This window comes from Rhinoraja longicauda, chromosome 29 (genome assembly GCF_053455715.1).
Source record: "Rhinoraja longicauda isolate Sanriku21f chromosome 29, sRhiLon1.1, whole genome shotgun sequence".
NCBI lineage: Eukaryota > Metazoa > Chordata > Chondrichthyes > Rajiformes > Arhynchobatidae > Rhinoraja > Rhinoraja longicauda.
In genome coordinates, this window is record NC_135981.1 from 11,989,281 (window position 1) to 12,005,997 (window position 16,717).

At 43.9% G+C, this 16,717-nt stretch overlaps 1 protein-coding gene across 1 annotated transcript; it reads right to left on the minus strand.

The window, feature by feature from the left end:
• Positions 1-11,487, minus strand: LOC144607693 (nuclear factor 7, brain-like). Its single transcript, XM_078424703.1, has 6 exons — positions 10,981-11,487; positions 8,715-8,810; positions 4,272-4,505; positions 3,823-3,845; positions 3,614-3,735; positions 1-521 (listed from the first exon to the last, which is right to left on the minus strand). The coding sequence occupies exons 1-6, from the start codon at positions 11,485-11,487 to the stop codon at positions 1-3; spliced, it is 1,503 nt and encodes a 500-aa protein (XP_078280829.1).
• Positions 11,488-16,717: the final 5,230 nt, after the last annotated feature.

Genomic DNA, 16,717 nt, shown 5'->3' on the forward strand with positions numbered 1-16,717 from the left:
TCAAGGATTTACATGGATTATTCTCAGTGGTGAGAAATTAAAACCTGGGCTAAACAAGGGGTACATTGTCTCTGTGAACGTGTCTCTGAAGGTGTATATACGGTTCATGTGGTCAGCATTGTAAAAGGACACATGTCCTCTGTCGTAATCAAGATAAACTCCAATTCGATGCGACCGTAACCCTGAAAAGATGACCACCCGGGGCTCATCGTTTGCCACGTAGTGCTTGCTTCTTCTCTCCAAAGTCCACAAGCCTTCTTGAGGTGTCAGCGAAATTGGTGACTTGCGTTCCACAGACTCTTTAGTCACCCCTAAGATCCAGTCAGTCTTGCATCCCACAAAGACTTCCCAGTAGTGTATTCCCGATGACAAGCCTTGGTGGGCCAGGACAAAGGGATGGATGCTGAATCGCGAGCTGGTGTCCGGGGGTTTCGTCAAACCTTGGCTGAAGATGACATTGGTCATGTTGTTGAAGATGAGAAGGTCCCGGTGTGCAGTTTCAGGATCCAGACTCAGTGACACTGTGGAAGAATGAAGGACAGGGCATTCACAATGAAAAGAGGGAAATCATCTCATTCATTGCATTAAGATTATGGAATTTAACCAAGTGGAGAAGTTAAATTGGATACGATTCAACTGTTGATTATTACAGAGCTCCAAAAAAGCTAGATAAACTGTACCTTTACAATAAATACAATAAAAACAAACTTCTAAAATTCATGCTTATTTCAGATTCTACAGAATATAATTCACCCAGCTTGACCAACGGCACTTTCGGTACATTTGTTCTCCTGTTTCAATTTATGTTTCCTCTCATTTTTATCCCCTTGCCTTTCATTATGTCTTGTAGAATAGCTTTGCCAATAGTGTTACAATCAACAAATGGGAAGTGTGTGAGAGTCACAGAGAGCGATAATTATCACGGATTGTCTTGGGCAGGCAGTCTGTTAGTGGACATTCCTACATTTATGTTATCAGCAAATGTTGAGATTATGCTTCCAGTTCCAAATCCAAATCACTGGCTTCCAATCCTCACATCCAAGCAATCACAATCCATCTTCAGAGTAGAAACAAGGCACTGCAGGTACTGGTTTACTAAAAAAGATACAAAGTGCTGGAGGAACTCAACGGGTCAGGCAGCATCGATAGAGAACATGGATAAGTGAAATTTTGGGTCATGACCCTTCTTCGGAATGATGGTGGTGGAGGGTGGGTGACGGAAGAAAGCATGGATCCAGCAGAGAATAAGATAAAGTTGTGGTCCAGTGGAGGCCAGGTTGAGTGAGGCCAACAGTTGCAAGGAGACAGAGTGAGAGCCTGCTCTTATCTTGTTATATTTGTCCCTGTTAGTCACCTTGCAATCTCTGTTGCTACATCCCTTCTTCTGCTGTGCCTGAGTGCCTCCAGCAGACATTGTATTCAATCTCTCAAGAACTTGCCCCTTCCTCTGTCAGAAACTTCCACCAGTCCCACAGCCTTTCCAAGATGTTGACATCTCTTCCATTCTGGCCCAGATTGCTTTGGCCCCATCACAGCTGCCCTAACACTAAACTCACGAACTCCTCCTCTGCCAACTCTCTCGGAACCCAGGAATAGGGAAATTATATTTCTCCCCTCGTCTGTTCCAAATTCGGTGAGATCCAGAATGATTTGTGGCTTAACTCCATATACAAATCTTTGTCCCAGCATTTATTGCCTTTTTTAGAAAATAATTCCAAACGTTTACTGCTCTTTGTGCGTGAAAGTAAAAGACATTGTCTCCAGATTTCTGTGCCTTTCTGAAACCCTAATAGCTTACAGTTCTGATTTTCCAAGCACTCAATAGTTTTTTCTTTTCCTACACTACCAGTTCCTCTTAATATCTTGTAAATTTCTAATCACCTTTAATCTGCTAACTTTTGGTGCAAACAATCTTGTTTTATAATTTGTTCTAGCAACTTAATCCAAGGAAATTCCAAGCATAAATCGAAGTGCTTTTAAAGCCAATTTACCCTTCCTATGGTGTGCGGCCCTGAAATATATGCAGTGGTCAAATGCAATGAGCCATGACTTTGTAGATAAGTTCTGCCCCTCTGTACACTGTTGCTTTGGATATTAATCCATCATTCCATTGCTTTGTTGTTGATTATTATCTGCATCTGTTCAATGTACTTTAATATTCTCTCTATGTAGATGACAAAATCTCTTTTGACCTCCATTGTTTATTGCCAAAGGTTAAGTGTTCTATTCTTTTTAGATCCAAAGTACATAACATTTAAACTCATTTGCTTGTTATCTCTGTAATTTAGAGCTTTTGTCTGAGTGTTTCCAATGCCTCTCATCATCATTGTGTCATTCGCAAACTTGGATATGTGGTTTCCCGACCTGTCCATCTAAATGTTTAATTCACCACATTCAAATTATCTCTGTCAAAGCTGCTGGTCAAAAATTAACACTGGGATTTACTGGAGGAAAAATGATGAGGAAAAACTTTTTCACTCAGAGAGTTGTGAAGCTGTGGAACTCTCTGCCTCAGGAGGCAGTGGAGGCCAATTCCCTGGATGCTTTCAAGAGAGAGTTACATAGAGCTCTTAATGATAGCGCAGTCAAAGGATATGGGGAGAAGGCAGGAATGGGGTACTGATTGTGGATGATCAGCCATGATCACGGTGAATGGCGGTGCTGGCTCCGAATGGCCTACTCCTGCACCTATTGTCTATTTCTTTGATGGGGTGAATCTGAACTTCATGTGACTATGTTAAATGCAGTGCATTTAAACACCCCTCCTGCCTTTTAGTTATACAGTCATAAAAATATACAGATCACAGAATAATTTCCTTGAACCTACCACGTCCGTGCTGACTATCAAGTACTATCTATGGTAATCATTTACTGGCACTTGGTTTGGAGATCTCTATGCATTGGCAAGTCAAGTGCTCATCTAGTTACTTCATAATGAAGAGAGCACCTGTCTCAGCCGCTCTCTCAGGCAGTGTGTTCCAGATTCCAACCACCTCTGGGTAAAAACTCTCTTCCTCAGATCCCCTCTAAGCTTCTAACTCCTAACCTTCAGCCTATACCCTCTAGTTATAGATACCTCCACTACGGGGAAAAGATCCTACTATCTACACTTACCATGCTCTTCACAAGTTCATCCATTTACGTTTCTGGTCAATGATAACCTGTGTCATGGCATCTAGAAGGAGCAGGTCAGCAGTCTCTTGTTATAAATGTTTCTTGGTGCTTGTGTGATGGATGTGTGTGCCACTTGCAACGTAAGCCCAAGCTGGCACAGGTCTGGCCACAGATTGCTTCACATGCATGGACCTGTGAATGGAGGTGAACAATCCAGTCTGCCTGTAGAAATAAGGAACTGCAGATGCTGGTTTACAAGAAAAGGCACAGAGTGCTGGAGTAACTCAGCGGGATGTGTGTGCTATTTGCCAACTTATGTTACACACATCCATCACCCAAACACCAAGAAACACTTATAACAAGAAACAGCTGAACTGTAGTCCTATAGTTTGTGTGAGGCTGGAGAGGGGTGGGGGGGGGGGGGGGGGGGCGGGGGGTGGGGGGGGCTACTGAGTACCAACAACAACTCGACTGTTTTCTTAAGATATTATTTTCTTACCGGGATTAAAGCCGATTTCATGGGCCATTTTTTTCCAGGAATTGTACATCATTAGGAATTTGTACTTGGCACCGTCCAACTTCACGGACACTTTTGTGGGATTAGAAATTGCCATTTTAACTCTAGAAAAATGGATTTAAATTTAAGTTTCAGTTTGTCAACTGGGATACGTTCATGTTAATGGATAGCCAGTTATAAAATGGAGTTACCTTTCTTGTGTTGATTTCAGCTTCTGGAAAGAGAAAAACACACAGTGTTAAGTTCACCCTGGAGGTTAATGGGTCTCTAAATTGCCACTATTGTGTAGGGAGTGGATGTGAAAGTGGGATAATATGGAACTAGTGTGAACGGGTGATTGATGGTTGCCATGGACTTGGTGGGCCAAAGGGTCTCTTTCCTTGCTGTATCTTTCTTAACTAAACTAAAAATCTCTAAACTAAATTACAGGAGGATATGCATAAGCAGATAAACCTTGCAGACATCTCATGGCCCAACATATTTCCAGCTTTCTTTTGTTTTAATAATTTTATTAAAACCCATCCTCCCCAAAACGTTGACAATTCCTTTCCACCCCACAGACTCTGATCCACCCATTGAGCTCCCCCCTGCAGATTATTTGTTCAACCAGTGTGTGAGTGTGGATTGCAAAATACTTAACCATTAGGAATAGTATAGCATCTTCTTGAATAAGGTCCTCACTGACTACTTGAATGATATCTGATAATGCAGTAGATTCAAACTCCAGCTGCATGATTATTTCTTGCAGCACAGTGAAGTGTTGCCAAGCTTCATTGTGGAGTTCCTGCATAATGCTTTCTTCTTCCATCCTCAGGAACTCGTGAAGATGCACAAACATCTTCCTAATGTGCTGCTCTGTCATTGACACATCATCCTGGAGAAAGGGACAAGACAGTGTTGGAATAAGAGTTGGGAGGAAGAGAAAGCCGGCGTGTGCATGGAGGAAGGAGTGAGGTTAACAGTGAGGCAGCAAGAATAAGAGGAAGACCAAGACCAGGGGATATAAGTTTAAGGTGAGAAGGGAAAGATTTAATAGGAACCTGAGGGGCAACTTTTTCCACACAGAGGACAGTGGGTATATGGGACGAGCTGCCAGGGGAGGTTCTTGAGACAGGTGCTATAACCGACATTGTAAAGTAATTAAGACCAGTAGATGGATCAAAAAGGTTGAGAGGATATGGTGAACATATGGGCATATGGGTTGAGCTGAGATGGGGCATTTTGGTCGGCATGGATATGTTGGGCTGTATAATTGTACAAGAGATAATATACTGTATGATTGTACAAGAGTTTAATATTTAAGTTCTTGCTTTGCCTTAAGTTTAGTCAGGGAGATGGTTACAAATCTTGCTAACATATTTCACGTCCGTTCTGCCGAGATATTGTTGCTTTGAGTGACGTATAGACTGTGGGCTTGTTTCGCTTAGTGGAGTAGACGGTCTACCATAGAAGAGCATTTCGACAGTCCAGAAGCCAGGCAACGAGCAACACTGGCAGAGAATTGAGAGCCGGTTAACTCTTTGCCAGGTCAGTGATGGGTTGGTACTATAACGACATTTAAAAGACATTTTACACAGGTACATGGATAGTAAAGGCTTAGAGAGATATGTGCCAAATGCAGGCAGGTGGGACTAGCGTAGATGGAACATCTTGGTTGACATGGGCAAGTTGAGCCGAAGGGCCTGTTTGACTAAGACATTGCAGCTTCTGATAAAATCTGATTAAGCTGGATAGGGTTCGGAAAAATTAACCCTGGTGTTAATGGAACTCAAGGGCTGGAGTTATTAGGCGTTGGATATGTTGGAGTTTTTTTTTCATGGTGTGGAGGAGGCTGAGGGGCAATCTTACTGAGGTTGATAAAATCATGAGGAGCATAGATAAGATGGACGCTTAGGATAGGGGAGTCAAAAGCTAAAGGAGATAGGTTCAAGGTGAGAGAGGCAAGACTTATGGGACCTGAGGAGCAATTTCTCACAAAGGGTGATACGTATCTGGAAGATGTAGAGTTGGGTACGATGGTAACATTTAAAAGATATGGAACATGTAAAGACCCAGTCACCACAGAATGTGAGCACGACATTTGCAGACCGGGTACAACAGAGTAAAGGATAGTTTAGAGGGATATGGGCCAAACTCAGGCAAATGGAACCAACTCAGTTATTAACCCTGTTGTCATTGACATTTGGGCTGAATGGCCTTTAGGACAAGTCTATGAAATTCTCAGTTGGATTAAGATTGCTGCCTAACCAGTTTGGCTCAGGTCTCCAAATTAACTGCCTTAACAAGGTGAAAGGGTTTTGACAGGGCATCGAGCCAGAGAGGTCTTTGTTTGAGCTTTTAACTTGGCCTTGCTGTTGCTGTTGTACTTCCAGACCAGCCATCAACCAAACAGAAAGTGGATGAAAATGTCATTGCCCATTGGACGATTTTGAACCTAGCAGCATTTTCTCCCCACGTCTGATTTTTAAAAATATAAAACTGATAAAGAGTGATAAGAGATAATATTTCTTGAAGTTTTTAGTAATGTTGAAGTTGGAAAAGGTCACTAAGCCCTCTTGAGCTTACTTCTCTTTTAAATTAGGTTTTGTTTGATCCTGTGACTCATCCACTTTCCCCTAAAGCCCATATCTGTCAATTTCGTCTGTGCCCACAAATCAATTTAGTCTCAGACTTTGAATAAAATTAATGCTCAAGAATCCAGTCTGCTAGTCTAGAAAATTCGAAATGACAGAAAAAAATCAGGTAATTCCTAATGAGTTTACTTGTTATCTTAACACTGTGGCCCCCAGTTCGATTCCCTGAGGAAACAGGCTTTTAACTTCTTCTCCGAGAATATTGGATGCTTCAATGAAATCACCCCTAATTATTCCAGGGCTGCACGGTGGTGCAGCTGGTAGAGTGGTGCCTCACAACCCAAAAGACCCTGGTTCGATCCTGATCTTCCAATGCTGTCTGTGTGGAATTCTCCCCCGTGAGCAGGTGGGTTTCCTCCCAATGCTCCAATTTCCTCTCACATCCCAAAAAGGTGTGGATTTGTCGATTAACTGTCCTCTGTAAATTGCCTTTGATGTGTAGGGAGTGGATGAGAAAGTGGGATAACATAGAGCTAGTGTGAACGGGTGATCAATGATCAGTGCTGACCCGGTCGGCTAAAGGGCCTGTTTCCATGTTGTATCTCTAAACTAAAACTAAACTGAGCTCTTGTGGGCATGGTCCAGTCTTACTCGGTTTTTCTTCGTCCCAGAATCAATCTTGAAGTTCTGTCTCTATGCAAATCTATGCTTCCTTGGGCACGGTGACAAGAACTACTTGATGTCAGTGTCACTTTCAAAATATTTCTGACAGAGAATTCGAGTTCAGGCTTTTTGGTTCGGCTGCTGCTTAGGTTTAGTTTATTATCATCAGGTGTACTGAGGTACAGTGAAAAACTTTCTTTTGCATGCCATTCTGAGTCTGGGTATGATGTAGTTAATTCCCAGACAATGCTTGGATCAACAAGTGAAGGAATGCTTCAAATTCCATTGATACAATTGTGAAACTTAAGCTTCATTAAGAATTAGGGCAGCACATTGGTGCAGCAATAGAGGGGCTGCCTTACAGTGAATGCAGCGCCGGAGTTCGATCCCGACTACGGGCGCTGTCTGTAGGGAGCTTGTACGTTCTCCCCATGACCTGCGTTGGTTTTCTCCGAGATCATCGGTTTCCTCCCACACTCCAAAGACATACAGGTATGTAGGTTAATTGGCTTGGTAAATGTAAAAATTGTCCCTAGTGGGTGTAGGATAGTGTTAATGTGCGGGGATTGCTGGTCGGCGCAGATTAGATGGGCCGAAAGGGCTTGTTTCCACGCTGTATCTCTAAACTAATCTGAAGTTAGATGAATCCATAATGGGTAAAATTCCTCACTGTCCATCTATCTAAACCATGATCATTCTGCCCAACCCTCTCAGGTCCTCCCTCGAACTCCACCACTCCAAGGAAAAGCAACCCAGTCTCTCCTCATAACGGAACCATTGTATCTCGGGTAACCTCTGATAAATCTCCCCTGCACCCTTCTCCATTGCAACCACATTCTTCCTATATTGTGGTGACCAAAAAAGCTCACCGTACACTCCAGCCGTGGCCTAACTGAAAAGGCCTGAAATTGAATTATTCGTCAGATGTATTTTGAAAGTGACACCAAGCTGTAGTTGTCACCTCCATGTTGTGGAAAGAGAAATAGAATAGAGGTTGTAGGTTGCACCATTGGACTAGACACAGTGAATGATAGGGCCACCAGGAGTAGTGAGATCTGAATAATACGTGGGACCTTCTCATTGAAACCTAAGGACTCTTTGGTAGATAAGTGATGAAGAAGACACACTTGTCTTCATGATCTAGGACATAGAATTTAAGAACTGGGAGATATGGTATTTTAAACATATATACAAATTTATGAGGGAGTAAGATGGGGTAGATAATACCTTTCCCCATAGTTGAGATATCTAAAACTAGAGTGCCTAGGTTTAGAGTAAGATGTAAGAGGTTTAGAGGGGTCTGAGGAATAATTTTTCAGCAGATGGTAAATGGAATTTGGAACACTGCTTGTGGCTGATGGAGGCCACTAAATGAGCACTTTAAACACCAACACAGTAGGGAATGAACCAAGTTCTGGTAAATGGGATTGGGGTGGGTGGGTACTTGATTGTTGGGACGTTGGGAGCTGGTGGACGTGTTTCTCTTTGTGTGGCTCTGACTATATTGATAGGTGGATTAGCTCATCAAAGGCAGATCACGAGTCTTTGAGCCGCATCGTGATTCATGTCTGGCTAACATGTCTGGCCACATCATGAATGTGTGGATCCCTGACCAGTCTGAAGAAGGGTCTCGACCCAAAACGTCACCCATTCCTTCTCTCCTGTGATGCTGCCTGTCCATCTGAGTTACTCCAGCTTTTTGTGTCTATCGTGATTCATGTTATCTATTAGATCAGGCATTGGCTCAAACGCCGGCATGGTGGAACATCCTAACAGGTAGTTGACATCATTACTACATAGTCCTCACAGCTCGGACCAGGGTCACATCACGTTAAATACTCACGGACCATCAACAATGTCAGGTTGTCCTCAAAATCGGACTTTATTACTTGATGATGGATGTGCTTCATTTTCAATAATTCCAGAGTTGTAGATAGTTCTTGCTGAAACGAAATGTTGCACATTAGTTCGAAGTAATCACGGCAATATAAATGGCATTTGTAAGAACTCGTATCAGGGTCACGAGATTGGAAAACGCCTATGTTCTGTTGCACAGAGTTGCAAAGGGACTATCGCAGAGGGACCAGGCAACTCCTGCAGGAGGGAAAAATGCCTGCCCTGACTCCATCTCTAAATCACCAAGACTGCAGAGGAAAGTGAAAGAACTTACCTTGTCCTCACAAGATAAAGCCCCAGTCAAGGGCCACTCCAGAATAACTACTCCATTACAGCCTGTCTCCCCTTTGTATGATGCTGGGAACAATTGCTATTTTGAAACATACATGTATTTTAAACTTTAAGAAAAAGACACAAAGTGCTGGAGTAACTGCGTGGGCCAGGCAGCATCACTGGAGAATGTGGTCAGGTGATGTTTTGGGCAGGGACACTTCTTCAGCATTTTAAAGTGCTCTCCACTCCAATTGCTCACTGCTGAGTCTCTGGCAAGGACAAAACAAGCCACTTCATAGGTGGCTGAGTTACATCCATTTTTCACATTTTCTATCATTTTAGCAAAACTGTGTGATCATTTACCTCCTGGGAAAGATGGAGGCATGAATATCATCATCCAAGCTCTTCACTCTGCCTGTATCTTGGTGTTGTTGGCTGAGTGCAGGAGAAGGCTACACATAGACAACAAACAACTAGGCAGATAGTCTACACCAGTAACCTTTAACTCAGCATACAAAGAACCCCTGGGAATCTGATTAATTCTACCATCTTCTCATTGTGCCCAGGGAGATAAGAGATGATGAACATGAGTCTGTATCATTGTAAGATTACCCATGCTACATTGGCTGGATTTGTCTTGCCCATCTTTTGTTCTCGATACCAAGCAACTTCTTTAGCTCAGGAAGATTTGGTCCTAAAAAATTATTTTAGTCCCAGTCTGCCTCATCTGAAATTCCTGGGAGCTTCAGCAAAGTCAAAGCAGATGGAATATTCTTGGATCACGAGACGGGAACCCATTCAGCTGAAACAGTAAGCCTAACCGGGACAAAGGAGTAGACTGATGTTAGTTGCTAATGAATGCAGTCTGAGCACGCAGAACTGGGACTCAGAGCAGAACAGATAGCTAGTTTGTGGCATGATAGATACCAGAAGGTAGGGCGAAGGCAGCTGCTTAGACAGGTGGAAGGTATGAAATGGGCCCAACAGATCAGTACTGGCAGGGGCACCATTGCATGTATATAATAATTTTTTGGCAAAAGGTGTAATGCCAGAGAGGACTAGCAGATAATTAACATTGTACACTTTTCAAAGTAATAACAAAGCATGTCTAGGAAGTTATACTAATGCAATCCAAACTAAAAAAAGAAAATATAAAACATCCCAAAAGAAAAATAAATGTGATAAATGCTTAGCGTGACTTTTAGACAGAAAGTCTTGGCCAATCTCATTGATACTCTCACATCTCTGAGGTAAAACATTGTTCAAGTCCTACTCTTATGCTTTGTGCTCAGAAATCTGAGCTAACACCTGATTGCGATCTCGACCCGAAACGTCGCCCATTCCTTCTCTCCCGAGATGCTGCCTGACCTGCTGAGTTACTCCAGCATTTTGTGGATAAATACCTTCGATGTGTACCAGCATCTGCAGTTATTGTCTTATACCACACTACATATACTCTCGTGGCTTTCCCTGAGGTGATATTCTTTCTCTTTGATGGGTGTCCCATCTGCCCCTTAATGTCCAGTAGCAGATGCACCCTAGATTGTGGTCCTCCTGATCAAAGTATATAATATTATGAGAGTCATAGACAGTGTACAGTCAGATGTACAGTTTAAATTGGAGCCACGGTCATCAAAAGGCCTGTTCTTGTTCTATACTATGTTCTATGTTCTGAGATTGTGAAAGGCATTGTATAAATATAGAAAATAAAATGGAAAATGCTAGGCATGCTCAATAAGGCAGGCACCATCTGTGGAAAGAGAAATGGAGTTGACCTTTCAGCTTAATGACTTCATCAGAATCAGTCAAGCATTCCCAGCATTTAATATTTCTATATCAGATTTCCAGCATCTGCTGTTGTTTTTGTTTATCAATATATAAGGGCAATATTTATAAAATATCAATATTTCCTTTTGAACCCTGGACTCTACCCGACCAAGTTACCTTGTAGTATCGAGCAGCTTCATTGATGGGGAAAACATGATGGTTTACGTGCCTATTTGAATCCCTGCAGATAAGACAAAGTAACTCCTGGTCATCCTCACAGAAGAGCTTTAGCTTCTCTTTGTGCTGAGGACACATGTCGTAATCCTTAGGGTAAAATCCAAGTGAAGAAGCATCTGGGCTCACTGACCACAGAAGCACAATGACAGAAATGAGGATGACAAGAAGCAGGAATCCAAAATTGTTTTCTCCACCTGAATCTGCGTCTTCTGAACTATCTTTCTTTGATTGAAGTATCTCAACAACGCAGGCCAGTGTCCGATTAGTTCTCAAGATGCCTGAGGAATACTGTCGGCAAAGGGGACAGATGGATGTTTCCTCTCTATCCCAATACTCTGTTATACACGGTCTGCAGAAGTCATGCTCACATTCTGTGGTGACTGGGTCTTTAAATGTGTCCAGACATATTGAGCATGAGAATTGGTTTCTGATGTCTTCTACAGACATGGTGGCATTACTTTGCTGCAAGTTTAACAGCTCCTTGCCACCTTAGTCTTCCTGCTGCAGGTCTTTCAGTTCCAACATACAGCAAACTTGTTCTTCCTGTTCACATAAAGATGAGACACACACACTCAGTAAAGGTGCACAATTAAATTGTCTGCCCATGCTAAGCCCACATTCACCTGACTAACCCCCCACTACCTTCTGATTATACAAACCTTTCTGTCCAAGTATCTTTTAAATGTTGTTAATATAATATAATAATAATATTCATTTATTGTCATTACAACGAGTACAACGAAATTAAAAAATAGCCAATCCTGACGGTGCGTAAAAACATATATGCAATAAATGCAAAAACAAATAAATACAATTATATTAAGTACAAAAGATTTTTTAACAGTGTTGCCTAGTGCAGAAGGTAGTGTTCAGTTCTCGTATGGCCCTGGGGTAAAAACTGTTCTTAAGTCTGTTATCGTACCTTCCTCAAATACTTCATCTGGCATCCCATTCCATCCATCCTACCACAATCTTTATGAAATCTGTAGTCCAAGTTGTTTTACCAAGAAAGTGGTAGGTGCCTGGAACATGCTGACTGTGGAGATGGTTGAAGCAGATATAATAGCAACATCTAAGAGGCATTTAGACGGGTGCATGACAGGCAGGGAGTAGAGGGATATAGTTCACCTGCAGGAAGATGGGGTTGGTTTAATTTGGTATCAAGGTCGACAGACATCATGAGCTGCTCTGTGTCATACACTCAGAGAAATACAGCACAGGAAGAGGATTTGGCTCATCATGTCCATGCTAACCATCAACCACTCATTTACACAAATTGGTATTGGTTTATAATTGTGAAGATAGACACAAAAAGCTGGACTAACTCAGCAGGTCAGACAGCATCCCTGGAGAAAAGGAATAGGTGATTTTTTTTGGTCCAGACCCTTCTTCAGACTGAGAGTCAGGGGAAAGGGAAATGAGAGATATAGACAGTGATGTAGCGAGATATAGAACAAATGAATTAAAGATATGCAAAACATTAACAATGGCAAAAGAAACAGCCCATTGTTAGCTGTGTGCCAGCGAGTACAGACAATCAGACTCAACAAGATGAGGGATGAGTTAACCAGGGAGTTGCAGATGGAATGGTCTCCGCGGAATTGTGTCTTTCTTCGGTTGAAACCAGCATCTGCAGTTCCTTCCTACTGCTCTTGGTTTATTATTATCACCTGTACCAAGATACAGTGGAAAAACTTTGTTTTGCGTGCTATGCTGGCAAACCATACCACAATCCTACTTTAATCCCATTTTTTCCTCCTTACATTCCCATCAATCCCTCTCCTCCCTGAATCTACCACTGACCTACACAACTAGGCACGATTTACAGGAGATAATTAATCTACCAAGCTGCAGGTCTTTGGGATGTGGGAAGAAAATTGACAATAGGTGCAGGAGTAGGCCATTCGGCCCTTCGAGCCAGCACCGCCATTCACCGTGATCATGGCTGATCATGCACGATCAGTACCCCGTTCCTGCCTTCTCCCCATATCCCTTGACTCTGCTATCATTAAGAGCTCTATCTAACTCTCTCTTGAAAGCATCCAGAGAATTGGCCTCCACTGCCTTCTGAGGCAGAGAATTCCACAGCTTCACAACTCTGAGTGAAAATGTTTTTCCCCATCTCCGTTCTAAATGGCCTACCCCTTATTCTTAAACTGTGGCCCCTGGTTCGGGACTCCCCCAACATCGGGAACATATTTCCTGCCTCTAGCGTGTCGAATCCCTTAATAATCTTATATGTTATTAATCTCATAAATTGGAGCACCCAGAGGAAATCCATGCAGTAACAGGGAGAACATACAAACTCCACACAGAGAGCACCTGAGGTCAGTATTGAACCTGGGACTTTGAAAGGTGAACATAAGAGTCGCTGTTATGAAAATAAAGTTCCATGTGAGGGATTTTTAGGACAGTGGGAGAGGTTGGAAATGGTTATAATAATTTGCAGCGATCCACCATCAGGGGTCAGCATTATCATCCTTTGGGAGCAGACACCAGGCAGCTAAGAGTGTGGATCAATTTGAGAGATTCATGGCTGCAGTCCCCTGTTGCCTTGTGAATTTCCCTTCTCGAAGTAATTTGGCCCACGTAGCGCACAGGAGTGGATCACCACCTCACACCCTGGATTCTGGACTACCTCACCAACCGACCACAGTATGTGAGGACAAAGGACCTGGTCTCGGACAGGGTGGTCTGCAGCACTGGGGTTACGCAGGGAACAGTGCTAGCTCCATTCTTGTTCACCCTGTACACTGTGGACTTCAGGCATAGCTCTGCAGACTCCTATCTACAGAAGTTCTCTGACGACTCTGCCATCGTCGGCCTCATCACGGGCGACGAGGACAGGGCGTACAGAGAACTGATCAAGGAGTTTGTGGACTGGTGCCAGCGGAACTGCCTCCGGATCAACGCGGGGAAAACCAGGGAGATGGTGGTAGATTTCCGCAGGCGCAGCCAGGTCCCCCTGACACCGGTGAACATCCAGGCAATGGACATCGAGAGGGTGGACTAAGTACCTGGGTGTTTACCTCAACAATATACTGGACTGGACTGAAAACACTGATGCGCTATACAGAAAGGGCCGGAGCAGATTTTATCTGCTAAGGAGACTCAGGTCCTTTGGAGTGCAGGGGGCACTCCTAAGGACCTTCTACAACACGGTGGTGGCATCGGCCATTTTCTATGGAGTGGTCTGCTGGAGCAGCAGCATCTCAGCGGTGGAAGGGAAGAGACTCGACAAGCTGGTCAGGAAGGCCAGCTCTGTCCTGGGTTGCCCCCTCGACCCAGAGCAGGCAGTGGGAGAGAGGAGGATGATGGAAAAGCTAACTTGCTGCTGGACAACGACTCCCACCCCATGCAGGACACTGTCACTGCACTGAGTAGCTCCTTCAGTGACAGACTCCTTCACCCCAAGTGTGTGAAGGAGAGATATAGGAGGTCCTTCCTTCCCGCTGCTGTGAGACTGCACAACCAGCACTGCTCCCAGCAGACGAGTTAACAATAGCAGCTAAGAACAAACAGAAAACTGATGACAATTTATATATCTTTTATTTATAATGAATGATCTCTTGCTCTCTCGTTATCCACTTTGCTGCTGTAACACTGTAAATTTCCCCAGTGTGGGACGAATAAAGGAATATATTATTATTATGACTCTTCAGCTGGAAGCTCCCTGAGGCTCGCTCAATGGGAAATATAATCCATTCATTGAAGTGACTAGGACAACATAAAGATCAGATTGTTGTGAAACTTGATTTAGAAGGAACTTTACTTGAGACGGTCACAAAGTACTGCAGTAACTCAGCGGCTCAGGGAGCATCTTAGGCTGAAGAAGGGTCCCGACCAGAAAGGTCTCTCATCTATTTTTTCCAGAGATGCTGCTTGATCTGCTGAGTTACACCAGCACTTTGTGTCTATCTTTCGTATGAACCAGCTCCTGCAGTGTTTAGTTTCTACATCTTGATTTGAGAGGGGCTTGTTTTGGGAGGTGCTTGCTTAGCCAGTTTGCAAGGAGTCCACCCGACAATAGGCAGAAGTTCCCATGAGGAGGGGCGCAGCAAGTTAGGTGTTTCAGAAGACAGCTGATGCTGCCCATATCCTTGACTATCGTCCACCTGGCTACAATCCCAGACTGCCACTGCATCGAGAAATCATGTCCCAATTGCAAAGCATCAATGCCTTGGGTCCAGGCTGCATCCCTGCTGAAGGTCAAAAGCTTGGCAGAGAGAGATTTTGGTCAGAAATCTAAATACTCATTGACAGACTGACGTCTGACAGCTTGGCAGCTGCCTGGGAACTGGTCTTTAGAAGTCAGCTGTCAGGGGTGGAAACATTAGATAGGAGAGAGATGTCCCATGCTAGTATCATGTTGGACACTGCTTTCCTGGTAAACTATGAATCCCTGCACTCTCCTCACCACTCAAGCCACCCAGTCCTGGCAACATCCTTGTGAGTAGGTTACACAAAGATTACAGCACTATTAATCCAGTTACCGAGATCCTGGCCACTGCATATTAGTAACCAGTCAGTACTTTGGCAAGAGAGAGTTAACTGGAATAGTACTCTGGGTGGGGACTTCAGTTACCTGGAGTGCCTGCAGATGTATAGATTGTTCTCCTCAGGGCAGCGTCTTTTAAAGGGAGGTTTTTAGATGTATTCAGCACTTGCCCCCCCCCCCCTTCCCCATCCCTTGTTTCTCCCCCAGTCCCTGTGTCCCACCTGGATTTGCACCCATTTCTCCTCTTTCCCCCAACGCTCCTGTCCCCTTCCACATCTCTCGTCCCTGTCCTATCATCTGCCAACCAACCCTCCCCCCATCATCTGTATCCACTTATCACCTGCCAGGCTGTATTCCCCCACCCCCCATAGTGCAGTTCAGTAGAACAGCCAGTAGTGTACATGTTTGAGTGTTGTCTGAGGTTTGGAATCAGATCCATTCGATCCACTGATTGAATTGCTCCATGTTTGTGAGTGTAGTTTGGGCCCCTGTCGTGTGAGAGTCAGCACCAACGCTCTAAACCCTGGGAAGAGGTGGGTGAGGAGTGAGGTCCTGAGCTACTGTGTGCCAGAGCATGCGTGTGTTGCCAGCAGTTTGAAGACGCAGGACCTCAAAAGAGATGAAGTCCTGGACAGGAATGATGCACAATCTGTTATCTCCCATTCCACTTCATCCAACCTTAGAGAGACCTTTGGGGACTACATTGAACACTAACTTCATAGCCGCCCAATATGTGGCGACTTTGCATGCTGTGTGTATGGCACGCAAAACAAAGAATGTCACTGTGACACGTCACATGCGATTATCAATCAATCAATGTTGGATGTGTGATCTAAAGCACCACCCTGATATTGCGTATCAGACATGACCCTACATGGGCTGCAAGTATGTGTACCCTGTGAAACCTTGGGTGTCACGCGTAGATTTTACATCTTCATTCCAACTCATTGATGTTCTGTCTTGGCAATAATGCTTCTCAGGGCTGGCACAATGGTGCAGTTGGTCGAGGTGTTACCCCACTGCTCCAGTGACCAGAGTTCAATGCTGACCTCTGGTCTGGGACAGTAACAAGCTGTGTCTGCCTGTTGCCAGGTTTTCATGGTGAAGCAGCAGGCACAGGCTGGATGAACACTGTCAGGAGGATGGGGGGAAATCTGTATGATGCAGTTCAAATCATGA